Source organism: Dipteris shenzhenensis, chromosome 12 (genome assembly GCF_047967505.1).
Source record: "Dipteris shenzhenensis isolate YYH24624 ecotype China chromosome 12, Dip_SZ_1.0, whole genome shotgun sequence".
Lineage (NCBI taxonomy): Eukaryota > Viridiplantae > Streptophyta > Polypodiopsida > Gleicheniales > Dipteridaceae > Dipteris > Dipteris shenzhenensis.
Genome location: NC_141607.1, coordinates 16,388,086 through 16,416,072, shown reverse-complemented (window position 1 = coordinate 16,416,072; position 27,987 = coordinate 16,388,086). Strand labels below are relative to the sequence as shown.

Genomic DNA, 27,987 nt, shown 5'->3' with positions numbered 1-27,987 from the left:
TCCGTCAATCTAATGATCTGTTTTTGCATTTAGTCACAAGTGACACATTGTGTCACTTTATGGATATGTACTCAACATATGGTTAATATGTATTCCTACTGTAATAGACGTATCACATTTCCATAACCATATGTATTCCTACTGTAATAGACGTATTACAGACGTCACATTTCATATATGTATTCATTAACATTTTTTGTTTAAACACGTCAAGCAACTCAGACATTGAGATATTACTGAACCACATTGTCTGGAGTGTTCTAATCACACATTGTTTATTTTTCCTCCAGGTTGTTTACTGCTTCAATTTACCTTCTCTTTCCTCAAGTATATATTGTCTTTTTCATTACTGTCCCTTTGTTGTTTCATCTTTCTAACAACTTGATCCACATATTTTCCACAGATGGGATCACATATCAAAATGTTTGAGGCAGAAAGATGGGCAAAGGACATAAAGATAATCAAAATTCCTCATCAACTAGTTGTCCATTGGCCTTTGTGGACTGTGAGCCCCATCACCATCATTGATTTTGGATCCGCATGGTATACTAGCTTGCAGGGTAGGTGAATGGCAGAGAACGCCCACACCTTGCCAGTGGATAACATGTGTTGCGAACATTTCTATATGAACTGTTTTCATTCAAAATATCTAATGCCATAAGTGGTCTACATCATAACAAGTTCCAAGGAAATAGCAATAGGTTCAGTTCCTATATAAAGGTCCCACAAAGGAACAACATTACATGGGAAAATTTTCAACACTATTTAATTGAAACCTACATGAAATTTGGATCATAAGATCGGAAATCAATAAATTTTATTCTATACAAAGATGGAAAAAGTCGTGATACAAATTTCAGCATTGTCTCGGTTGGCTTACAAGAGTTCAAAATTTACCAATTATCTTTGGCAGTGCGCACTGAAGCCAGAGCCTGCACATTACTTGCACTCTCAGGAATACCTGCATATTTTCTAATTTCCGGGCTTGACACACGGAGGAAAGGGTTGCACGCTTTCTCTAACCCAACATTTGTTGGAATCTGGTAGCACGAAAGTCTCATTTCAGCAAAAAACATGCCATCAAAGGTCCAAATTGACCTTTACAAGGTAGATACTGATTTTAGAAGATTTGCTAATGCTCTAACTAGCAAAAGAGTTCCTCCTGGTTAAAAGAGCAATAAACTATAAACAGCAACCAGAAAAACGCAAGAACTTTAAAATATATACTGACTGTGGGAAGGCCTGCTTGTCGAAGCCCCTTGACCTTCTCATAGTAATTCTTAAGAGTCTCATTGCTGGGTTCCAATGTAAGAGAAAATTCTGCATTAGACTGCATAAATTGAGGAGAAAGTTAGTTTTACAATTTTTTCTTAATGCTGGGACAAAAATGCATACACTTGAATGTAATGAGACAAAATTCCAGACTGCAAAAATTGAAGTCTGAAAATGTGTAGGCTAGACAATTAACCTTGGATCATGAGTTAAATCAAATATTACTGTGGCCAAAGCCTCTAGCCACCAAGGCAGCACCATGAACCCATAGGTCTAGTAGCTGATATGCATCTTGTGTCCAAGCATGAAGCCTTCCTTGCTCGGAGCTGTGGGTGTCGAGTAAGGGTTTGCCAAGGGCTGGCATGAATGAGACCACCTGATAAATGATGCAAGACCCTCATCAAATATCTGGAGGAAGAACCCTAGGGGGGGATCAGTGAAGACAAGGGCTGCCACTTCCCTCTGTCCCTAAGAAGCCCACACTGAAGCAAGAGCTTCTAGGGCCTAGAGTTGCCCAAGAGGGCTGTACTCTACATCTCTGGATCAATGATACCATCCACAAATGCGACGGCTCCCACTGCTGTCTGCCCATGAGCTGTTCCTAAAAAGGGCATGCTGATGCAAGAGCTTCTAGGACTCCACCTGGTCTCATGCACACCACCCGTCCTACCCACAAGAAGTTGCACACCAAGTGCTTGAGCTTCTCCATGAAACCTCTAGCCACCAAAGCTCACCCAGCAAGGAAAAGTCTTAACATAGCTCTGATAAAAGAGCTTGCAGTGACTCTCTCTGATACAGAGCCAATCTACAGCTCCACTGAGGTATCAATCCTGACCTGGCATCCAATGTATCACGTTGTCTTCATTAGCAGACTCCAAGGGCCTCCCTCAACAAAAGCGTCCTCTGTGCTGTAAGAAATTTGACCAATTTGTTCTAGTTAATCGTAGCTCCAGAAGCCAAGCAGTACTACACATCCCCAACAAGTCTTGCCTCTCCAGGCTCGGCGCTGACTGCTGCTCCTTTTTGCTCTTGGATTGCTGCTCCAAGTGATGTGTTATGAGGCCCAAATGCCCTCCTTATACAGGGCTCAAGGCCCAGCCAAATGGACCAACCCAACAGCCTCTCCCTGGCCAACTCAATCTGCCCCTACCAGCCGACTGGCTTGGGAAGGATATAAATAGTCCCTCAAGGCTCATTTCATGGCTCTTGCTGGCCCTGCCTAGCCACGTGGCAGGCTGCCACTGGCCCAAGCAGGCCTGCTCGTGTTCCAGCCTGTTTTGCATGCCCTTAGGATCTTGCATAGCTTGCTGACCTGTGCATTTCTGTCCTCTCCATGTGTGGCCAGCATCTGGATGTTCCTTTGCCAGATCTGCCCTCCATTGCCAGGTACCTGTCCTTTCTCTCTGCTGCCCACATGACAGCTCATGTGCTGCCCATGTGGCAGCCCCATGTCCATTACTACTCTATGGTACACCCCCCCTCCCCCATGCACTCCTCATACACGGGCTCACAAGTGGGGAGGTGACCAGTCCTATTCCAACATCCCCTGCCCAACAACTACAGTGTGTGGAGAGTGATGATGGAGTTATTTCTTCAATCCTATGATGTGACAGACTTTGTCCTCATGGGAGTTTCAAAGCTAGATCCATTTGATGAAAATGTTTCCATTATGGAGCAGAGGGATGCCAAGGGTTTGGTTCAAGTCTGGGAAAGAGTAAATGCATGTGTAATTTCGTTTATTTTCCTGAATTGCACTCCTCAGCTCATCACTCACATAAAGCATATAACGCTGACGAAAGCCATATGGGAGCATTTGACACCACTCTACAATCGTGTTTCGCCGATGAAGAGGGTATCTCTTGCGATGTAGATGAGAGTGTTGAATCCCGCCAAGTCTGCTACAGTGGGGAAAACACATCAACAAGCTTATGCAGTACAGTAGGACACCCTTCAGGCAGGGAAGGAGATTTCGTCTGAGGACATGGCTAACACGCTCTCATCTCATCTTTGATTCCAGTATTCCGCTTTCTATTCTTCTCTTATCACTAGTAGGGAGGTTGAACACTCTCATGTGAGAAGAACTCCTGCCAATGGTGCTTAATTAGGAAGAATGCTTTCACATTCCTCCACAAGGAGGCAATGTGGAGGCTCTGGCTGCCCCGGAGAACCAAGGATGGAGCAAAGGTAAAGGGAAGTGAAACTCTTCCTCAAAAAAGAAGTCTGATGCCAAGAAGGAAACATTGAAGGCAGAACGTGCTTGTAACAATTGTCTCGCCAGAAAGGTCACTAGTACCGGTCCCTTGTCTGCAGCAATCACTCTAGCCTTTGTACATCTATAGATTTTAGATTCTTTGACTTCTTCCGCAACGAGGGGATCGCTTTGAACATTGGCAATTCCAAGGATTGGATTCTTGATAGTGGTGCCTCTACGCACATGTCTCCATCCGCAGCAAGGTTCCAAGGCTTCAAGATTGAGGACACGACGTATGCATCAGCGACAGTTCCACAGTCAAAGTTTGTGCAAAGGGAAGGCTCATCCCCTATGGCAGGGGGGGAAGCACCCTTTCCAAGTATTATTTGTTCCATCCTTGGACTTCCATTTGCTCTCCATTCATGAGGTGTGTAAGCTTGGCACCCGCGTGGAATTAGATGAAGACTTTGTGGCCATCAAGGGTAAGAAAACCGGCCAAGTTGTATGTAAAGGCTTGGTGGAAAATGGCCTCTACAAGCTTACGGCTCTCTCTTCCATCCTTGGAACCCCTCTCGATGACCTGTAGCATTTCAGGCACCTGAATGTGGAAGCGTTATGGCAAGCTGCCCGAGAGCACATGGTTGTTGGCTTGCCCGATGTGGGCAGCAGGCATGAGCATTGCAGTTCATGTATTTGAGGGACGCAGCACAGAGAAGCCTTTCCGAAGCAAGCTGCTAGGCGGGCTTCAAAACCCCTAGAAATGATAAACACAGATCTTTGTGGTCCTATGCAGATCCCGAATCTAGGTGGAGCACTTTACTTCATGTTGCTGATTGATGATTTCAGCAGACTCACATGGGTCTACTTTTTGGCCCAGAAGGAATTGTCTTTCCCCAGTGCTGAGGGTGGTATGCTCTCGTGGAGAAAGAACCCAAGCTGCCCATGAAGTGTCTTCAGGCTTAAAAAGGAGGAGAGTTCTGCTCACATGCATTTGAGAGATTTTGCAGAGAGAAAGGCATCAAAAGAGGACTCACAAACACTGGAACTCCATCCAAGAATGGGGTGGTTGAACGGAAGAACAAGACTATGGTGAAGATGGCGCATACGAAACTAGAGCACCATCAGATTTTCTGTTTCCTTTGGGGGAAGTTGTAGCAACGGCTGTCCATATCATCAACCGATCAACAACCGTAGTTCCTCAAGTAACTCCTTTGGGGCATACTTTGGTCGCAAGCCTGATGTGTCTCATTCTAGGCTGTTTGGGTGTGATGTGCACATCTATATTCCCAAGAGCCAGAGGGGGAAGGATGCAAAATCCCACAAGATGGTCTTTGTTGGCTACAATACTCAATCTACATGATACAGGTTGTACGATCCAATCGGAGAGCAATAGTGGTCAGCAAGGATGTAATCTTTGATGAGCAAGTACCAACCTCAATTATGGATGAGCCACAAGTTCTTGAAGAGCAAGGAGACTATAAAAACGCGGCCATGGTTCAAGTTCCTAATCCAGAGCAGATACTAGAACCTATACCTGATGTTGTCCCAGAATCAGACCCCTAAGTTGAGGAGCACCTGCAAGATGAAGAGGCTTCAAGTTCTCACAGAATACCAAGGTGGTTGATAGAAACTTTGAAAGATCCGGAGTCACGGACATCCCTGGCCAATGGCTCTAAGAAGATGGCCCGTGTAGATCGCGTCATGGAAAGGAAAAGGTTTTAGAAGGTTTACCCTTACAAGTTAACTATGCCTTGATGTCTCACATCATGCGGGATAAGGAGCCAACCTCAATCAAGGAAGCACTCTCTCAAGAGACATGGAAGAGAGCCATGGAGGTTGAGCTGGAGTCTATTGAGAAGAATGGGACCTGGTGTCAAGTGGGTCTACAAGATCCAGTACACATCAGACGGAGCTATGGACAAGCGTGCAGCCAGACTTGTGGCTAAAGGATACGCAGAGCGCCCCGAAATCAAAAATGAAGATAACTTTGTCCCCATGGCTACAGCCAAGAATTGTTGGCATTCGCTTCTCACCAATAGTGGCCCATCTTTCAGATGGATGTGAAATCATCCTTCCTCAATGGAGACCTGAAAGGGGGAGATTATGAGAGCAACCGTCAAGATTTCAAGTTCCAAACTCAGCAGGGAAGGTCTAAGGTTGCACAAGGCATTGTATGGTCTCAAATAGGCACCATGGGCATGGAACCAGAAGATAGATGCATTCTCGCTATGGAAGAGATTTCGGAGGTCAATAGCAAATCCGAACTTGTATATCATTTGTCAGATGAGTCTTTTTACCCTCATTATCCTCTGTGTCACGACGATCTCATCTTGACACGGAGCCATGTGGCCTGAATATCCGAGACAAAAGCTGCCTCATCGAAGGAATTTGATATGGCAGATCTAGGATTGTTGCATTTCTTCCTCGCTTGGAGAACTGGCAGACGAAGGAGGGGTTCTTTGTCTCTCAGCAATGATACGTCCATGAGCTGCTAGAAGACTTCAAAATGCAGAATTGTAAGCGCATTTCCTCTCCAATGGATCTGAACACCAAGTTGTCTAAGCATGATCCCAATGACCGGGTGGACGAGCATTGTATCGAAGAAGCGGAGTTGGGTCCTTGATCTAGCTTCTCAACACCAAAGTGGATCTTAGCTTTCTCTGGGGCTGTTGAGCTCCATAATGCAGGTACCATTGAAGACCCACTGGGATGCAGGGATGAGAATCCTCAAGTCTCTATCTATGTGGCAGGTATAGGATGAGAATCCTCAAGTATCTATCGATGTGGCAGATATAGGAGTCAAGCCAAAGATCCAATTATAGGGATGGGGTGACTCCAATTGGGGAGGACATCTGTGTACATGGATATCGATGACAATATACTTTTTCACCCTCAGATCAACAACGATCATGCGGAGCAGTAAGAAGCATACATTGTCATGAACAAAGGCCAAGTATAGGGCCGCGTGTTCAGGTACTTGTGAAGTGTTGTGCCTTTGGAGATTGCTTGATGAAGTAGGGTTTCCTCAAGGAGATACAACAGTCAACAGGTGCAACAACCAAAGTTGCATGGCAATTCCAAGAAATCCAGTGTTCCACACTCGGACCAAGCACATTGAGATCCAGTATCACATTGTTTGCAAGAAGATCCTGGATGAGATGTTGTTGGCCTTTTGTCCAACAAAGGTTAATGCAAGGCAGACCTATTTACCAACCCTCTACCACAGCAGCTTCTTGGAGAACATTCTAGCTCAGTTGGGTTGATCCGACATTCAGGAACTAAGAGGGGGAGTTTGACATCTCCTGGTGTACAATAGGAGTGAGGGCTGCTTTATGGGTGTGCCCGCCCAACGAGAGGAAAGATCCATGTAGGATAGGAGGGGGATGGACCCGTACAAAGGCAAATGCCTCGCCACAATACCACGCATGAGTTTGGCCAGTTGACAGCCAGGTTGGGGTTGTTTTGGGGTATCTGAGGGGTCCCTTTGACCTGCGATCAGGACGCCCCCAGGAGCCAGCCAGGACAGTGCTGGGTTGGGGGCCGGGTTGGGGGCCAACCAGGTCCCCAACCTTGTGGGTTGACCCAGGTCAGCCTGCATAAGCAGGCTGAATGCAGGGTTGGGACCCTATTTGTAGGCCCCTCCCCTGCCCTCTTTCTTCATCTTGGACAAGTGGTTTTTCTCAGCTTTGGTTCAGAGTTTTTCCTGATTTCGGGTGTCGAAGTGTCTCTCCCTCCATCGCATTTCCTGCTTTGTGAGTTTGCTGTTTTTGCTCTCAGTTTGCTGTTCACAAATCCGCTGCACCTTGCATATAGGGAAGGGTTTTGTATCAAACTGAACGGCATGTACGCACAGAAGAAGGGATGAGAGGACAAGAGAGGCTTATGGAGAAGGAGCTTGCAAGAAAGGGAGTCCCTGGCTTGAGGGGTCTGTGTACAAGTACAATGAGAGGGCCAGATGCAACACGAAAGGGGGACAGCAAAGAGGAAAACGTCACTCTAGGGACCTGAATCTTCTCTCACAGAAAAAGAGAGCTTGCCTCTGGAGGGAAATGGAACTCAGGAGGGATCGTTGTGGAAGTTATGCTGCATCTGGAATGGCTACAGCTTATTTACTCTCTTACATAGCCATTTCTAGCCTCGTCTCTGTTAAATACTTTCAGCTTATTTGCATCTTCCAGCGGAAATGCGTACTGTTTAAAATTTTTACGAGCACATTCTTCGATTTTTGTCTGGGATCAACATTTAAATGGGTGCCCTTCTTTGAAGCTTGTTTTTTAATGGTATAAGCCCGGTTGATACCAATATATTGTGTAGTTGAATGGCAACTGTATAAACATTTTAGCAGATATTAATTTGTGTCATAATATCCTAAAGGGCATTGTAAAGAGACTTTTCAGGCGTGTTGTGCTCAAAGTGCCGTATGGCACCAACACCCCTGGTAAAAAGAGGGGTTACAAGAAACACCCTCAATCAAGAGAAATGTTGGGCTGCCACTTGACACTAGCTGGATGGTGATGACATGAGCATCTCGATTTTGAGATTTGACATGCACAATTTAATCAATATGCCCAAGGTCCCTTCGTAGTTTCTCCACTCTGCTCAAAGACTTTTCTCAGATTGTATTACAAAGAGCCCTCGCCACAATTGTTATCCTTTAGAACTTACCAACCCCTGCTGGGCCCTCCCACTGTTTTTTCACACTTCTTAGAGGGAACCTTTTTCCCAACAGAGGAAATAAAGTGTACGATTTTCTCTCACATATTCATCTGGTATAAGCATTAAGTTGCCTTTTGAAATGTAAACTGTGTTTATCTTGCCAAAAGCTTCTAAGCCAACTGGAAGGCCAATTCCACCTGAAAGCATTCCATACTTTAGCACAACTGTAGAGTTTCAGAAGAAAACCTCGTCTTTATGGCTAACAAAAGGAAAAAGTGCAAGGAGCCAAAGCTGCATATTTATCAAGAAAATCAAACATGCAATGTTATCTTTGTATGCAGGAAAGAACACACTAGCTCTCTACCTAAGAAATGAGAGTAACTCATGTTGAGAAACTTACAAGAGTATATTCATGCCCACAATAGACTTGTGTATCATCTGGCAATGCTGTGATCTTTGAAAGAGAAGTCCACATCTGAATCAAGACAGCACAATATGATGTGACTTTCACAACATCTCCAGGGTAACAAAAAATAACCTAGCATCTGCCCATTTTTTTCATCTATATGCTTCCAGGTTTCTTGAGTGCAATCATTATCCTACAATATTAGATCCAGAAGGAGCAGGCAGCTGCATAGACAGATGATAAGAAAAACAATACAAGTAAAAGGTTCCAGGAATGCGAACAATCACATTTTATATGGAGCAGAGAAGTAGCCTGGTGATAATATCTATGCAAAACCTAGAGACAATATATAGCAAACAAGTCAATTTATTCCATAATCCTTGGAATGAATTGAAAATTCAAATTAAATATGTATGGAGCAGATTCACACAAAAACTCCAAGAAACTGGAGAACAATTGCTTATACATGAAAACAAAAATACACACAATGAGAGAGAGAGAGAGAGAGAGAGAGAGAGAGAGATGTATTAACGTCTGTAGGAGGCCTTGTGGGCCTATGAGACAAATGCAAAACCACAAGGTAACTCATCCAAGCCACTAAGGGCTGAAGCAAAGGGCTCACTAAGGCCCTTCATGAAAGCTAAAGTGCTAAGCTAGAGAACAAAATAGTAGAGTAGCAAAATATCAGAAGAGTATCAGGGGCTCAGAGCTAACGCTCCTAGTACATGCCCAGGTTCCATATATCCAGGTAACCTAATGGCTCTCTTATGAGATGTGAGGAGCTCCCGTATTTGTGTCTGTCGAGCTATCTCTCGATGCGGTGGAGGGCGTGGTCTCCTCGATCTCTGTGTCCGATGGGCTACATCTAGGGTGACACCTCATCTCTGGCGATCATCTCTCAGGAGGGCTGAAATAGACCAGACCACGATCGTGTATGCTCTGGTCCCTCTCCATGTCGCATGTGGAGTATGTGTCTCTCATCTGGCAGCATCGTGGCGGAGACCCCCACTGCTAATCCATGATGCTCTCATCTCATCAAACTCCTCTCCCTCAGTCTCACCGGCAGCTGACTCAGATGCATAGAAATCTGTAACAAGTGTATGTGCTCTGTCAATCTCAGTGACCTGTGGCATCAATCCCTGCTGCTCTCTGGGCTGTCGCATCAGTATATCTCTCTGTTGTCGCATCTCAATCAGATAGAGCCCAACACAAACCTGGTCAAGAAAATGGATCAGCCGTGTAAGTGGACCAAAGCCATGCACCTCCTAGAAGAGGCAATGACATCGCCCTCGGATCTCATAGTAGATTGGGCAGACACATAGAAAGTCCTCATCTCCTTCATCCGGCATATTGTGCAAATCCTTTGCACTCTGGGTATGCCTGCAGCTCTCTCTGCCTCAATCATCAACTGATGTAATGAGACTGTTGGTGAAAATCCTCTCATGGGGGGGTATATCCTTTGTAAGGTTCAAGAGTGCCTTTTAGAATGGCATTTGATTGGTTGAAAGTCCTGGAGTTTTACTTGGTAATTTGCATGGCTCGTGGAGACTCAAGAAGGCTTGCAACGTGGTCATTCTTTATCGATTGGGTAGTCTGAGGTGTTGCATGGCGGTTTGGAGGCTTTTAGCAGCTCACGGCGGTGATCAAGGCGGCAACGAAGCTATATATATGCATATAGATGAAGATATACGTCTTTTTGTCCATCCGACTTAATGAGAGTCGGTGGTAGGTGTCTGGTTCAATAAATAGAAGAGCAGCTGCTCACCTATGATAGGAGGGTCTAGTAGAGAGTCGACAGTCTTCTCAAGGAGTGTATGTTTTTGCCAACAAACCCAGTAGGGGTGAGGCAAGCCCGAATATATTGTTTTTTGGTTCTAATACTGCGTCTGATTTCTGTGCGTCAGTTTTCTCTCACAAGCAAACATCATTTTATGTAGGTTATTTGTCTCTAAATCCAACAATTGGTATCAGAGCAGGTTTTCTGAGGCTGCTATCGTGAGATGGTCGAAAGCATCTCTAAGGGTCTGTGAAAGCTGACAAAAGTATCTAGGTTTTGATCCGAGCGTATGGTTCCAGAGGTCTTGGTAGTCTAATTGCCCATCGTGAAGAGTTTGTGACAGTCGAATCAGAAGGCAACAACTCGCTCTTGTTGCAGTCAAGATTTTGATATGGCTACACCATGCACGTGTTGCGCTACAGCACTTCATGGACTTCGAAGATCCGATGGAATTCGCTGCTCAATTGATCGGGTTCCTCGCAAAGAATCTCATATGTTGCAGTTCACAGTTTTGATGCTCAAGTTTTTTATCTGTCTTTTTGTCCTCGTGACAGTTTGTTGATGCATGCAATTGTGGTTGATTGATCTCTCCTTGTTTGCTGGGAACGATAGTGCTGGCATACTGCAGGTGCTCAGACCGAGATCTTGTTCCACTTTGGTGGCGAGAATTAATTTCAAGCTCAGTTGATTCTTTGGCATCTTTTCATTTACTCCACTTTGCCCGAGGGATATAGGACAATACTTGGGCATTTTCGGCCGTATAGCAGCAACATGAGACCAGTGGACAACGAATTGCCAGGACAGATCAAGGCAGTTTTGTGTCCTGAACATGCAAAAGATGAAGAAGCTTGCCGAAGCATGTGCACTCTTCTTGGAAGTAGATTATATGAGCTGATCGAAATCGTGATGAGGGGATTGGGCCCTGTGTGGGTAATCCGATGTTGATACCATGCCTTGTGTTGGTGGTTGTTGGTTACCATGCCTTGTGTAGGTGGTAGCTTTTGATGTTTTGGTCTCAGTCAGTATATTGAGCAGATTGTCTTATAGCTCCCATGCTTGGATTTTGGGGGGGATTGTTGGCGAAAATCCTCTCATGGGGGGGTCATCATCTGTAAGGTTCAAGAGTGCCTTTTAGAGTGGCATTTGATTGGTTGATAGTCGTGGAGTTTTACTTGGTGATTTGCATGGCTCGTGGAGACTCGAAAAGGCTTGCAACGTGGTCACTCTTTATCGATTGGGTAGTATGAGGTGTTGCATGGCAGTTTGGAGACTTCCAGCAGCTCGCGGCGGTGATCAAGGTGGCAACAAAGCTATATATACGCATACAGATGAAGATATGTCTTTTTGTCCATCCGACTTGATGAGAGTCGGTTGAAGGTCTCTGGTTCAATAGAGAGAAGAGCAACTGCTCACGTATGATAGGAGGGTCTAGTAGAGAGTCGGGAGTCTTCTCAAGTCGTGCATGTTTTTGCCGACAAACCCGGTAGGGGTGAGGTAGGTCTGAATATATTGTTTTTTGGTTCTAATGCTGCGTCTGATTTTTTTGCATCAGTTTTCTCTCACAAGCAAACATCATTTTCTGAGGATTATTTGTCTCTAAATCCAACAGAGACACGCAACTGACCAATGGCGATCCTCAATGCATGTGAGACTCTCTATCCTCAAGATACTGAGGTCTAATGATGAGACCATGCTACGAGACCCTCACGAAGTGGTCATGGTAGAACTGGATCTTGGTGGGGAACTCCTCTCCCCCCAAGCCCTAGATGTATGGAGCTAGAGGAGGTCCAACCGTATGATACGGTTGATCTCACCTCGTGGGATCATCTCGAGTGGTGCATCCATGCTATACTAAAAGGGTCCATCTGAATGCCATGACTACCAAACCATGCGGATACCCATGCGTACCATGCTGCATCAACACCGCTATCTGCTAGTCGCCTATGCTAGCCTCAGTAATCTCCAGTGGGGTAAGGCCCAGACTCTGTGGAGGAAAGTCACTCTCTGAAAGATGGCATCAACCTGGAGAGGGGTCATGGTGAACTCTGCCTGTATAATATGATGGGGGACTGATGGCTTGCTCCGAATCATCCTGGATCCCATAATCACCTGCAGCCTCTCAAATCTCTTCCACTTTGTCACTGAAATATCACTCCCCCAGAAAGATGCTGCATACATGACAGTCAGGCTCACCAGCGTGTCAAAAATCCAACCCTTCGTCGAAGGGTCCTGGAAGTGTGCCTGGAAGCATCGCCTCTCTAGTCGGACCAAAGCACCTCGTCCTCGTGTGAGTCGTGTCATACCAGCATGGACCATCGTCAAACCTGGTCCGGTGAACACTACCCCATATATGTGTTAGACTGCACTATCTCCACTTGCTCATCTCGGTATGTGAAGCTATGGCAACAGGACACTGCTTGCGAGGTGGTGAAAATCATAACCTTGGTTTTCCCAATGTTAACTATCAAGATCATCTGCGTAAAGCGGTATCTGCACCATCAGGTAAGCCAGAAGTGAACCTCTCCACCTAGGCGATCTACAAAAGAAGTGATCTCGTCGATATAGAGCCCGAAGAGAGTCGATGAGAGGGGGCAGCCTTGTTTCACTCCGATAGTGCTCTCAACCCATCCTCATAATCCTCCTGGGGCACGTATCCTCCCTTTGACGGACTCATATAGACTCATACCCCCAAGATCATGATCTCTGGGAGCTGCAACTCCTGTAGCCTCCTGATCAGGCGAAAACGTGGAAAAGTATCAAATGCCTTACGAAAGTCTATGAAGCAAGTGTAGACTTTCTAATGCCTCGACTTTGAATCCTCAATGATAGCCCTCAAGGTGAAAATGTGGTCCAGGTTGGAGTATTGTCTCCAAAAACCTACTTGCCCAAGAGCCCACTGCCTATGACCCTCTGTGTGGCTACTGATCTTCCTCTCTAGTACCAACCCATATATCTTAGCCAGAGTGTGGCCAATCATAAGAGTGTGGTAGTTCCCAGTGTCCATGGGATCACCTGCCTTGTGTACCGGTACTATGGTGGTGGTGCTCCAGGTAGGCGGTCAGCCATGGCATACGGCATGGTTGAACAGCTGTGCTAGGACCAAGGTCAAGACATCATGTCCATGTGCAAAGTGCTCAGTGCATAGTCCCTCATGATATGGTGATCTCTGGTTATGAAGCCGGAGAAGGAAAGCCTATACATTATGTTCAGTAAACAAGTGACACGTAGTGGGTTTCGGCATAGAGGACATATCAAGGGGTGCCTAACCCGGGACATCATAGAGAAAGCATGCATATGTATGCCAGACTGTTGGATCTATGATGGGGGGGGATGGACGACTTCTCCTCCGACAAGAGCCCCATCCCGTACTAGGATCTCCTCCGTGTTGGATCCGATCACCTCATCCATCCTGTATGAGGAAATCATCCATCATGTATGAGGAAATCCCGCTTCTTATGCCGTGTCACTCGACTTGAGATCTGTTGTTCCTCTGGTGAAGTCAAATGTCCTAGTGCTCGCTCACGTGTGAGGTGGGCTCTCATCGCTCTGCATTCATCAACAAACCAGGGGTTTTGGGGCATCTTCCCATCTAGGACACCTGCAAATCGAGTCGTGGGGAAGGATCTGGTGGCAACATCCTGTATCACTGAGACAAGGGTATTTGATGCAAGTGCAAGGTCCATACCCTCTCCAAGTAAGACTGGGAGGTCAGAAGCCAGGTGGCTCACGTACACCGGGTCAAGAGCACAGTCAAAATGGTCCTCCTCATGGCTCGCATGGCGGCCGATATATAGAAGGCAAGGTATGAGTGGTCCACCCCAATTGGAGGAGGAGGCACAATAAAATCGTGTATCCATGGGGTAAAGACTAGTGGACCCAACAGGTAGTCCATTGTACTTCTCCCCCCACCATGTGGGAAACAAGTGAGCCCACCGGATGATGGCCATCTCCGAAGACCACTTAATATGATCAAGTCATCGATAGCTCCCAAGGGCGTTAAGCCTGACCCCGAGATCACCGAGTTCACTTGGTTGGGAGCTTTGATGGGGACAGATATTCCTTTACAAGTTATTGCCTTGCGGGATGCACATAGGAGACCCTTGTCTTTGATGTTCAGTCAGGAGGCAAGCTTCTCAGATCTTTAGATGATATTCTTTTGGAGGTTGCCTTCTAGCCTGTTAGGATTGCAGGTTACATGGAGTGGGGCACGGACTCATAGTGGTATCTTGATCTTGACCCTGTTCTCTTGGCACTTGGGTCTTGGAGACTCTAGTTATATGGTGGTTCCCCCATTAGGTTCTTGCAGTGGAACCCAGACGAGTGGGAATGGATTGATGAAGGGCACCAAGAGAAGAGCTTCCCTTTCTTTCGTTACACAGTCAGAAATGCCAGGAGATTTCAGCTTAGCACTAGAGGTTGGAGGCCCTCCAAAGCTCCTCATTGGGATAGTTTTCAGATTTCTGCAGAGGTGCAAAAAAACTTTTGGAGAAGGCTTTGGAAATCCCTCAAGAATAGAAAGATCACTCTCTTCTTTTGGCTTTCTATTCATGGAGGGATTGCAGTGAACCTGTGGAGATCAAGGTTTGGGGCTGACCCAACTTATCCTCGTTGCCACGCAGCAGTTGAGTCAATTACAGATCCTCTCCACCTTCCTCCCACTCCACCACTCTACCCTTGTCCCCCCTTCGCTGCCTATTATATCTCTCATCGTCCGACCTCCTTCTAGACTTGATCATCCTCTCACCTCCACAATCTCAAGTTCCTCTACCAACCTCTACATCCCCGCTCCTTACCTATTACCTATAAGAGAATCTAGCCAAGGCCTCATCGGTTCGCCCCCTCTAGCTGGCCCATCATCTTCTGAACTCTGCTTCTCTCTTCCAACTTATAGGGTGCAAACCCCACTCAGGCCAGCCTCTCCCACATGAGTTTTCGTGCCTACATAGGGGTCCCAAACAAGTACCCTCTCATCCTGAAGATTTTGGTTTTGATTCTACAGCCCCTAAAAGGAAACACTAGTGGGGTGGTGGAAAGCTTTACTTGACCTTTCTAGGGCTTCAACTTCACAGCCACAAGAGAGTAGCTGTGAACATCATCTTTCTTTGATCTCATGTTGAAGGTCTAGCTGATGCTGGAGGAGTGGTTGGGATAGATGGGAAGGGAGCTATGACTAGCACATGGCCACAATGTCACTGTCCATATTACTTTCCCTAGAGAGCCTTTAAACCAATGTGCAATTTGGGGAGGAGTCTCGACCTCTTTCTCGATGGCTTAGGCCCCCAAGGTAGGTTTGGATCCAATGATGTCTCTTGCGTGCCGTGTTGCAAGAATATGGATTACCCCGTCAAGCCCCCAACAACTATTCTCATGTTTCGGGAGCATCTATTTTTGTAGCACATATGGTTCGGGAGCATATGCTTTCAACCTCATACATCCGTTGATGAGAGGCTCATAGATTTGGTCTCACGTTGTGGGAAGGAGCAAGGGTGTTTGCATCTCAAGGGGCTCAGCCCTCACCCTTGCTTTTTTGACAAGGGAGAACTCATCGTGGGGGTACGCAATATGGATGGGTTTGGGAATTGGGGATGCCAAGATCAACATCCTTAATGTTTACGCACACACATGTTGGTATCAAAGAGGGAACTTTTGCATCAGCTTACAAAGAGTCTATTACAAGCAAAATCTTGATTGTTACATATGACTTCAACAATCTGCAGTTCACACAGGACAAGCTAGGAGCGGCTTCGTTCTCTACAATGCCCCCCTCTAAGCAAGGCACGTGGAATTGGTTCATTTTCTCCATTAGTGAGACTAGATAGTTTTTCCTTGTGATTGAGCTATGCACAGGGGCAGTTCCATAGACATATTGGTAGGCATAACTATGTCAGACCACTCTCTGGGACACTGACCTGGGGATGATAGGGTCTTGGATTCCATCAAGTGGCAGAGGATCAAAGTGGCCAATCATCATAGATGGAGCTGGGCCATTGAACACATACCATTCTTGTATGGAAAGGATCACCTCTAGGGGAAATTATGGCGCTAGGAGGGTGGACCAGTAAGAGATGTGCAATGGAACCCGGGAAAGACATGGAACCTAGGCAAGTTGGTTGTGGCCTTCTTGGATTGGGCACTCATAGAGGACATTAGAGGTGTCCTTTTTCTCTACCACCAAGAAGCAGACGATGTCTATAAAGAAATAGATTCACGAAAAACTTAACTATAGTTAATAAGTAGATTATTGAGTCGAGAGTACCTATTTGAGTCGAGAGTAATGTTTTTTATCATTAGCTAGATGCTTCATCTTGAAGCTCTTCACAAGAGTGGCATTGGCTAGAGCAGCAGGCGCCACATGAGGTCCTCACCAAGGTTTTCCCCCAATTGCAATGGACTAGCCTTCCTTCATCCAAGGAAGATTTCTTAATTCTTTTGGCTCATGGCCCATGGAGGCTTATCCATCGGATTGAATTGTGTTGATAAGGGTGGATAGGACTTGCCATTGCTGTGTAGAAAAAGACATGGACACTGCCTATAGAGTTGCCCTGTTGCATAAAGGACACGATTGTGCTCCCTCAAGATTGTGGCTAGGTTAAGGATGCAACCAATTTACACTCTGGGCATAGTAGCTTGGTGATACAGGGCAACACGCATACTCCATTGAGATGGTCTCTCTCAAACATTGTTTGGGAGACCATCACCAATATCATCACTTGAAACATCTGGGTAGCACCTTGCAATCAAGTGATGCAAGGGAAGCACATACTCCAACTGCCACCATCCTCAATATAGAAACAATATCATCTATGCCCTGCGAGCCATCTGGAAGTAGGATACGATGGGATCTAGTAAGACTGCCAAAATGTGGAAGCGTTTTTGCAAGCTATGGCCTGCAAGCATCTTTTGCACTCTCATGTATCAAAGTATTTGCCAGTTGTATAGTCCTCCACCTTCGTTGTTAGCCCCCGGTTCATGGATACCATAGGCAATGAGTTGGGATCTTGAAAGGCATGCTGCATGTAGCCTACACTTTTTTCGGTCAGGTGCCTCACAGATGGCTTATTTGTATTCGTTTTTTCCTCAAATATTTATTCTCTTTGGAGGGGGGGAATGTTTCCTAATAGTCAAATCCTTTTGCTTGAGTGTATCCTTTGGCTACATGACGAGCCTTGTACTCGTCTAGTAGCCCATCACACTTGTACGTCACTTGAACACCCATGTGGTTCCTATGGAGTTCCTCTTTGTCAACCTTGTCACCGTGTCGCAAGTATGACTTTGGAGTATGGATTCCATTTCAACCTTCATGGCTTCCTCCCTTCCCTCTACCAAATCAAATCTCTTTGGCTCATGTATATCTAACAGAACAAAGTCTACCAAGTTAGCTTGGTCTTCCCGATATTTTTTGTAATCAAGGTCCATCTTCCAATGTATTAGATGTCCAGTGTGATCAAGGTCACCTTCCAACGTACTAGACTTGTCGAGTGTCTCTATGTGCCATCGGGGAAGTCTCATAGGTCTCCCCTCTGGCTCCTCTTGAAGTTACAATGGCACGACCTTTGTTTCCTTTCCATCTACTCCATCAGTTTAGTGCGTACTCTGGAGGCTTCCAAGTGTCTTTGCACTCGATACTCAAGTTAGTGCTTTCCTACCCATCATGCAAGAGCTCTTGGTGCAATCTTGGTTGTCCTTAACTTGTAGAGATGATTGCTTGATACTCTTACTAATAAGGATTCTCACTCCCTAATGGACATTGCGATAAGGTTCCTACAGTAGAGATTAGAAACACAAAGACATCTCTAAGTACCTTGGTCTCACCTTTCTCTATGGTGAAGGGAACACTACCTATTCCCTTCACTGGACACTTTAAGTTGTCATCAACTATGACTAATGACCTGGGATCCACTGTCTAATGGTGTTGTGTCATTCCCCCTTGTTGATCACGTGCCAGGTGCCACCAATGTCAACATAGCATGCATCCTCTCGTTCTATTACCACATTGGCCACCAATGGTATTTCCTCGATGAGGAACAATTAGTCGATGACAACTTTGCTACTAGAATTGCAAAGCCTTGTCGATGTCCGTGTTCTTCTTGAAGGATCACGCTCCAAGCTCCTCAAATGGGATCAAGCTAAGGCCTTTGTCGCCTTTGTGTCTTCTAGCAATAGCTACCATGACAATCTTACTCGTGAGAGGGAGAGTTGTTTAGGTGAGGAAACCACCTTCTGTTTCGAAGTCCTCAACGGGACACAGTTCGATAGTTATTGAATTCTAACCGATGGCACCAAATCCACACACAGTTCGACTCACTCTGTGCAATGCAATTTCAATTTCTTGTGAAGCTTATCTCAATCTCTCAGTGCAATATCGAGTTTCAATTTCCCTCTTTGGCATAGATCCATAGCAACGGTTCTCTCATCTTCAATTTATGCATTCAAGTTCATTCCATCTACTTGCATCCACAACAGTGGTTGTTGTGTTATGTGTTCAAGCTTATTCCAGTTGTTTGTTTCATTAAGCACAGTTCTTAGAATATCATTTGATTGCTTGTTTCTTTTAGCACAACTCTTAGAATATCATTCGATTGTTGCCTATTTCCAATCGATTCAACCTTTGCTCTAACTTGCACTCCGTGCCATAACAAACTCTAGAAACACATGGCAATTCTACAAACATTGCAATGCTGATGTGGCAATACTTGAAAGCTATTGACATGTCAAAACCACGTGGATTGTATGATTGTTGACGTGGCAGTTCGTTGTTGATGTGATAATCAATTGATGGTAGGTCAAGGCCCTCAAAGTCATCTCTAGGTTGGGTGTGGTTGGCTGTATGCCCTAGGCCTAGCCCTGCCCAATAGTCATCCAATAGAGGAGAGTGGTTTCCAAAAGTTGTACTTGTGGTGGAGATTCATCGTTAACTTTATTGAGCTGTCTTTCTATAGACCTAATTTCTCTCTTTTATTTCTCTCTCTTCCATGAACTATTCTTAGTGAAAGACTGTTTCCACGTTTGTGCATCCCATACATGGTGAATCTCACATGGTCAGAGCTAAGTGGGTTCAATTACAGAGATGACCTCAAGATGATCGCAGATCAGTCCACCCAGTGGTCACACATCCAAGCTTGCAGAAATCCAATCCATCAGCCCAGTTGAAAACATAACCATGGAATGACCCAAAGTTCAAGAAGGCCTGACTAGTGAAGCAGAAATGCATCAGATGGGACAGCAGAACCCTCAAGAAGAAGCTGCAGCAAACAAGGGCAGCAAACCTTAGATCTAGTCGGCCATTTGAGCAGAGGAGGTATTTTCAAATTGTTGGGGTTTGTGGATAGCAAGTTCCCACCCTTTTGTTTTTGTGTTTGTATCGAGCAGAAGAGCAGGAATGACAGCACTCAAGTACCTTCCCATCCCTAAATTTGGGGAGAGTAAACTTGACTAACCTAACTACACCTATGGAATATTAAGATCGAGAGTCTAGCCACCTTCCCTTCCCCCTCTTTTCTCTATAAGAAACTCCGCTATGTTGCAGTCACTTGTAGTTACTCAAGAATCAGTAATAGGGGCCCAAGAGAGCAGCTCCTTCTAAAAAAGGACTCTTTCCTCTCTATTATTGGGAGCATAGAGATTGAAGAAGGCGATCTTATATCCATCTATCAATAAAATAATCCACTAAGCCCTAGATGGAATGATGATACCATGGCCAACCACAAGGGGTACAATGGAGAATGCAAGTCCCTCCCCTGGTGCTAAGTGTCAGGAGACCAAGAACTATGACTTGAAAGTAACTTACCTGACATACTGCAATCTCTAAATCCAATTTGTGTTCCTTTATGAAAAGAATATCAATAGGTCCCCTTAGACCCTAGGATGCAGCTGATCACGAATGAGTTGCTTCAGCAGCAATAATCGAACACCACTAAAACCGTGATTGTTCCAACTAAAAAACCTCTCATCGGCAAGAGGGAATAGAAGCCTAGATCTGCTTCCCACATCTAGCAAAGGAAGCATCTGCCCTCTCTGAGCCTCTCCTGGCATAGGTGAGAGGCAGGAAATCCACTGGAGAAAGGATGTCTCATGCCAGTGGGAAATCCACTGGAGAAAGGATGTCTCATGCCAGTGGGAGTCAATGTCTTCTCCAAATGAGCTGGAGTATCAACGAGAGTGGAAAGTACGAGCTCAAAAAAGTCTCCACAATCATCCAAAGGAGTAAAGTCATTACTCTGCAAGAGCTGAAAGGGAACCAGAGTCCTGAAAATCCCAGCCTGTACTGAGGCAGCCATAAATGTAAACAAGGCCTCCACTTTGGTGTCACTGTCTCACTACACCAGATTTGAAGCACAAGACTAAGAAATTTCTTCTCACAGCACAAAGGGACAATCTTTTGCTGAGATTTAAGTGCAAAGCTCTGCACAAATGAAAATAGTCCTTTTTTTATAAAGAAAAAGACTTCTATTGAGTATGAAAAATGCCCCTAGAGCAGAGTGCTCAAGCAAGAATACATTGGGCATAGCTTGTGAAAAGACCGGAGAGGGTCAAGCCCTACTCAACAAAAAATTTGGAGAAGATCCAGGGTTGAGGCTGAAAATGCCACCTCAAGCCGATAGTGACCTTGGAGAAGAAAGGACAGCCTCTCCACTCCTTGAGGAAAAAAACCCTCCTAGAAGAAGCAACCTTGGAGGATCCCTGGATGCTCAACCAGATGACCATCAAAGTGTATTCAATATCCTTCAGTTGATCGGAACTGGAATCAGATCCCCTCCCGGAGTCCAAGTACTGGCCATGGCGTGAGAAGGGTGACCTTGGGAACCAATTTTTGACAATGATTTTCTCAAACTATACTAGTTTTTGCAGTTTCATGCTTTCCAATGCATGAATTTAGTGTCAAAGCAGTCCCAATAGTGTTCAACCAATCAGCCATCCAGTGAAACACATATGTAACCTTCAGTGTATGGCACACATCACAAGGTAATTGAAATTCGCATTTGCTGCCGGATTTTTACCCAATTTCCAGATACATATGCAAATCCTGCAATTTCTTAACTGTTCCAGCCCACAAAGTCTGTGATGTTCACAAACATGAAAATTTAATATACATTCTATGCATTTTTCTTACATTTCAAAAACCTTGCTCAACCTGCAACACACGTATGAACCAGCAAATGCATTTTTTTTGTCTAGACTGTACACACTAAAAAATCATGCCAACAACAGCAATTTAAAGCTGCTCCAAAATCTTACACGTGTGCAATTCACATCAAAACTCCTGCTCCAGGCCACTCCCAAATTCTTCCAAGCTTACACATGCCAGGTTTTTTTACTAAATCCAACACTTGAAATGAGCAAAAAACAGGCCAAAGTCAAACTACAGCTTCCAAATTCCAGGCGTGTGAGGACGGGCTGTTGAAGATTGTTTAAAATCTGTTCCAACACTTGCAATCAACCTCAGCTCCTCAAATATGCCAAGAAATATGTAGTGAATGCAAAATAAAAAAGTATGACAATTGTCGTAAAAGGGCTGGAAACTCTAAGTTTTGCTTGAAAATGATGGAGTTGATTTCCGTAAAGTGACTAACAAGGTTGAAAGCTGGAATTGTCCTCAGTTACAGCTCCACATTGCTTGCCAACAGCTCTCATACCATGTTAGGATGAGATGTGGAGCAAATAAGGAAAGAAAACAACCAGCTTTCATTGATAGTACTCAGACAATCTGGACAGACAATATGTACACTGGTGTGTGACAAGAACACACAAAAAGGGACAAGGCTAAACCTATGTAGTCACAATTAGGGTTCTAGATCGCATGGCATTAGCATGTGGTAGATGAGAACAATTTATAGTTCCATTGTGAAGACAAGCTTTCCTAGGTATGCTTAACTAATAGCAAAATTTAAAAGCAGCTACTAATCAGCCCAAAAATGGCATCAATAGTAAGATGAGCATTTACTTGTAACAAGCGTGAATATATAACGTGCTCCGGGTCACCTTCCAAGATGAAAAATAGAGTATCACTATAGATATGCAGAGGAAAATAAACAAGCATATGTGCAGTATCTCACATTGTGTGGGACATGCAAAGTTTGGGAATCTTGGGTACATCACCTGCTCGGGGGTTCCTTCAAAGAGTCTTCCACATGATAATGAGAACAGAGTATCCCCAGTGAAAATAGCTTGTGAGTCTGGAAAAAAGAAGCATATATGTCCTGCAAAACAATACAAATAAACTGACAATCAGGCACTCAATCAGGAAAACAACATAATTCTGATCCCATGCATCATATTCCCTTTTAAAGCCCTTTATATTTTTAAAACAGTGCATGACCACTGCACTTATGTTGGCAAGTTGTGATTTAGAAGCCATCATATTCATAGTCACAAATTCAGCCATTGTTGTCTTATGAACATAAGGAGCCAAGATTGCAACAAATTCTAGCACATATGATGCTCAATAGCTTAAAGTAGATCTGAACATCATAAAGCCAAACAAAACCTCAGGTCTTTTTTGAAGGAAAATTCGCACAGAAATCTTAAACCACTTACTTCACCATGTACAATGCAGATTTCATCCTATGGTATCCTTAAATAGATTATAAGCACCCAAAAGTGCTCAAGCCACATGCATTGAGGCATGTAACTTTGGTACTCATGAATTTCAACATCGATCAATCTGTAAAATGGTTGAATTTCTACATTCTCTACAAGCAAAGGCCAAGAATCTATCACAAATAGCAAACTCAACAAAGGACACCTTACAATATCATTAAATCACAACTTTAGTGAAGCGAGAAATTTTCATTATTTAATGGGCTACATTTATTAATTGTGTATCTGATTTATCATCTATCTTTGCACAACATATGTTATATACACGCATTCTATATGTATATACATAAACATGTGTACCTCTATGTGCATATTTTTACACATGTACATGTCCATGTTCATGTGCATGTGCATGTGCATGTATTGATGAGATCTCATACTTCCTTAACGAGTTCGGTGTTTTGAGGGGAGCCTAACTAATACTTGGATCCCCATCTTGTTATATGCAAACGACATAGTGCTTATCTCAAGCTCGGATGAGGGTTTACACAGACAATTGGATGCTTTCTAGGCATTTTGCACACAACAGGACCTTAGATCAACCTTGGCAAGTCTAGCGAAGTTTCAATCTCTTGCTCAACAACTTTCAAGTTTGAAAAGTACACCTGATGATGAAGATAAGATTGCCAATCTCCTTGCTGAAGAACAGGCCGAATCTAAAGAGCCCTCTGAGGAGATACATGCAACCACAGCTGAGGTTCACGGCCTCTCTCTTAAGGACCCATATGACAAGGATTGGGGGCTTTCTAGGCCCTATATGCCGTGTTTTTGTGTTAAGTCAATAAAGGTTCTCAGCCTTGAGTTGTCCCTCTAAAATGAATGTATTTGGAGTCAATAAGAGGTACTCTCCCCTACATTGTCCCCCAAAAATGAATGTATTGTCTTTTACTTTGGTATGATGGTAATGACCACCCAGTTCAGAGTAAGCGGGGGGTGACAAGTGTGGACTTGCTCTTTGCAGTATTGTGGTGGAGGGCAGATCGGTCTGCTCCTTGCGTGTTGGGTCTCACACTCTTTGCTCTAAAGGGGGGTGTTGGGGATATCATAGCCAAAGAGCGTGTGTGAGATGTGATGTGTGAGTTGTACTAGGAGATCTAGTACTTGTTCATGTTTGAGTCATGTGAGTGCCACGTGTCACCATGGGACTTATCCAATATGCACTTGATGCTAGTGTGTTAGTGTGTAGCCTATAAAGGCCTGTACTTCACTTGTCATTTGATACTTGATGAATGAATGAAAGCCTTCCAAGGTGTCTACTTTTGAGTTTCATTTTTTCACTCCCTAGCGTATCTCTCTCTCTCTCACTCTCACCATGTTTCTAAAATTCATGCTCACATGAAGGACATTCTTCATGTGCCAGTTAACTGGTAATCTCAACTCTTCTGCTCAAAATCCTCTTCTAAATACGATGGTGCTAGAATCTCTTTTATAACTGCTCAATAACTTGTAACATATCCTCAGCAAACTGATTAGTAGTAAAAAGATTCTCTCGCCCAAAGGTGTTATTGAAGTAGGTAAACATTGGTCATGAATGATTTTCGAATGAAGAATTGCTTAGTTGAATTAGTCTTCTCTCCTAACTCTTCTATTTATGTTCTATTCATCGTATGATAGCTCTACATGGAGGAGACAATCCTTCATTCTCTATCCATTTTCTACGCTGGATATACCTTACTCTCTATTCATTTCACAAACCGATACACCAGTGTTGGCTTATGGATAGCATTCACTCTTGGTTCAATAGTCACCATAGATTCCTGGAATGAGGAGGTAGAAGCCTCACCCTCCTACTTGGATGCTTTACCTTTCCCTTTCACAGAATTGGCCTTGGCAAATTTGGCCCAATAGAATAGGACATTTATGCCATGCATGCCAGTCCCATGATTGTGTCAAACTCCAGCCCATCCCTCAATCCTAAGTCACTACATCTATGTAAACGGCTGACCTCTACGTCGAGTACTGATGCATAAAGCTTGAACATGGCATGCCCAATCATAATGGTCCTATAGTTTTCCGAGTCCCTTGCCTTGTGAGTGGGAGTGAGAGTGTTAAGATTCCATGTGTGAGGGAAGCCTAAACAAACTGCTTCATTAAAGAGCTTTGCTAAGATGGGGATCATAGTATCTATTCCATATGCAATCTAAGATGGGTGTCTATGAGATGGGACTCGCCACCAAAGAGCTTCCGCCAGAGTCCTTAAGAGTTGTTGCTAAACAAAAATTTTATTAACTCCTCGTTCTGGCGAAGGAAATCCCACTTCTTCTGGCGAACAAGACGGCAATACTTGCGCTCGTCTTTGGCTCACTCAGAAGGTTATGCTTGGTCTCGAATCTGTGTTGGCAGCGGAGAGCCTTACACTGATCATCGTACTAGCTATTACAGGGTACAAAGCCAAAAGGTGGTAGGCGAGTGGAATGAGCGGTGTGTGTGAAGGTGTGAAGGGCAGCCTCGTGGAGCAAGCAAGTGATCAAAGCAGCCCAGTCCTCTAGGAGCGGTATATGTGAGTATGTTGAAAGACATTTGGGTGAGAGACTATGGTGAAAGTGTATACTATGATAAGTGGCGTGAGTGGGCAGCGTCATGGACTATGTCATGAGGAGAGGGATGGATATACTAAAAAGACATAAGTGTGATCACTTCTTGAGGAGGTGCTGAGAAAGAGAAATCGGAGACATGTGAGGTGAAGGCAGGGGATCCCATGAGGTAGTCAACTATGTTGGCCTCCCCGGTGTGGAAAACAAGTGAATCCCCTTGAGAAGGGCATCAATCTAAACCATTATAGATGATAAGATCATGTATTCTTTCCATGTCCAAGAATGCATTCCCATATGATGTAACTAGGGCTCGCCTGTCTATGAAAATTCGTGACACACTTGCCTCATCTAAATCAACATCTGGAAGTAAGATAGAACTATCGCAAAAATCCAAAAGTCATAACTAGCGCGTGCATGTCCTCGCGTTGAAAGCCCCAACAAGAAGAAGTTACTTGCAACTCAAGTAATCCATGATGTCCAGGTATAGAGAATTGTGTACCGGTGATGCTCGGCCTCCTCTCACAGGTCTGTAGCAAAATGAGATGTCCCAAGGAGGAAGTAGCATCTGCAATGAATAGGTCCTATCAAGAGGTACGTCGGATCCAAATCCATTGAAATCTAGAGTGTTTGTCCCACATCCAAAGGAGATCGCCCGAATGAGTAATGATCTGTATAGTGCTACCACTCCTCCTAATCACCATTCTCCACATGTCCCCCTCGCCTCATCCGTGTATGTTGTCTCTCATGTGTATCCATTGACCACCGGTAAAGGGCGCTCTAGGCTCTATGTACAAGGCTATGTCTTGTCCTATGTAAGACTCTAAGAAATTCCATGTCTCTTACCATAAGGTATCATTGCAGTTCCAAATAGTGGACGACAGGGTCTCAATGCTTTGAGTCTCATAGACCCCGCTCCCTTATGTAGAGGAGCCACTAGATGCCAGACAGGGGCCTATAAGGAGTCGCCCATCACGAACCACTACCCACCTCCCCTCCTTGCAAGCCACGTCCCACTGTTGTTTCAAGGTACACCTCTCCACCTGTAGGATTATGAGGTCCTCATCCATGGATATCTCTGCAATGCTACAAGATGAGCCTATGCATCCTTCAAGCGACTAACAAGAGGCTACTCTCACTGGGATTCTCTCTACATGCCAAGCCCCCTCAATCCCATGCTTTGGGACCCATAGGGTGGATTACACGAAACTGGTCGCATCATCAATGGGTGTGGTAGCTATATGAGGGATTCCTTAAACTCTGATATTGAGAGCCTTATCGGCTCTTTGCTACTGTTCCAGGATGGTGGCCACCCACCTGGATGTCTCTGCAATAGCCGACAGCATGGTGGCTATCTAGTCATCTACCACTCGTACACTAATCGGGGCCATTGCTAAAGTCATCGTCTCCTTAAGGAGCTAGGATATATCCTCTCCTAGACTCTATATGACACCTGTGGTGTGAGCTTGCTCCTGTGCGAAACGAGCCTACTCTTGTGTGGACCAGCTCCATCTCACATGTATATAAGCGATGGACCTCTAGTTCGAGAGACTCCTAGGTGTCAAATCATAGTCACAAGAAACCTTTCATCTATTTCATCGTTTCGTCGTTTCGACAAGTTTAGTTTCGGTTCGTTTCAACTTTTTGGATGAACGGATAGGTTTCGAATTGATACTTAATGTACACCCTTATAGGGACAAAAAGGTATGTTATATTTGAGTTAGATTGAACAAAGAGAAATACAAGTCAAGACACTAAAAAGGAAATTCAAAAGACAATACATTGGAGTCTAGAAGAAACGGGGCAAAAATGTGTGCTTTGATTTGGGCGAAACAAAGGTTTCATTGAGAACATTTCGTCCTTTTTCAAAACATTTTGTCTGTTTCGCATTTCGAGGTTTCGAACAAGACGAAACAGGTTTTCATGTGACTATGTGTAGGATGGAATCACATGCACCTGAAGAGATGGAAATGGGGCTGGTATGAATGGGGGCTGAGCGAATTTCTAACTAGAATTGCTAACGTGACTTTTTTTGTTTTCTATAGACGTTAGATCTTAGCCTTGTTTTTAGCTGAGATTGACTCTCCTTGGAGAATATTTGGGCCTTTCTTTATCTGACATCTTTAGGGACGGCCAGTGGCTACTTTTTAATAGTTAGGGTTCTCATACTTTATATTTCGTCACTTGGGGTGGGCAACCGTTGTAATGTTCCTAATGTATATGCTATACAACTTTTAGGTTTTCTTGGGTCCTGTCTGAGGATCTGGATTACTTTTGTCGTTAAAGCCTTGCATCATTGGAATAAAGAAATATACCTAGGACTAGCCCAAGTAGGGGGTGTATCATCGGGGTGCTGGTGTCTTTTTCTTTTCTCTATCCTATCTCCTGTGTAATTTTTGAATGATATGTGTGTAATTGTTAATTCCTGTTTAATCGCTATTTGAAATTCTAAGTCTATTAAGCAATTTAACTGAAAATTACGCTTCCCCTATAGCACGACTCTAACAGCACACTATCATAAGTTAGCCAGGATCTTGACATGGCAATCAACTATTAT

General features: G+C 44.5%; 1 protein-coding gene across 1 annotated transcript in view; it reads right to left on the bottom strand.

Moving 5' to 3' along the window:
- Positions 1-304: 304 nt before the first annotated feature.
- LOC147895889 (hydroxyacylglutathione hydrolase 2, mitochondrial-like) overlaps positions 305-27,987 on the bottom strand; it is a 54,602-nt gene continuing 26,919 nt past the window's right edge. Inside the window, exons 5-8 of the mRNA XM_087382424.1 lie at positions 22,399-22,499; positions 8,520-8,594; positions 1,232-1,330; positions 305-1,040 (exon numbers count right to left, since the gene is read on the bottom strand). Of these exons, the coding sequence (XP_087238550.1) occupies positions 894-1,040; positions 1,232-1,330; positions 8,520-8,594; positions 22,399-22,499 (422 nt within the window). The 3' untranslated portion in view covers positions 305-893. The remainder of the gene's footprint in view (positions 1,041-1,231; positions 1,331-8,519; positions 8,595-22,398; positions 22,500-27,987) is intronic.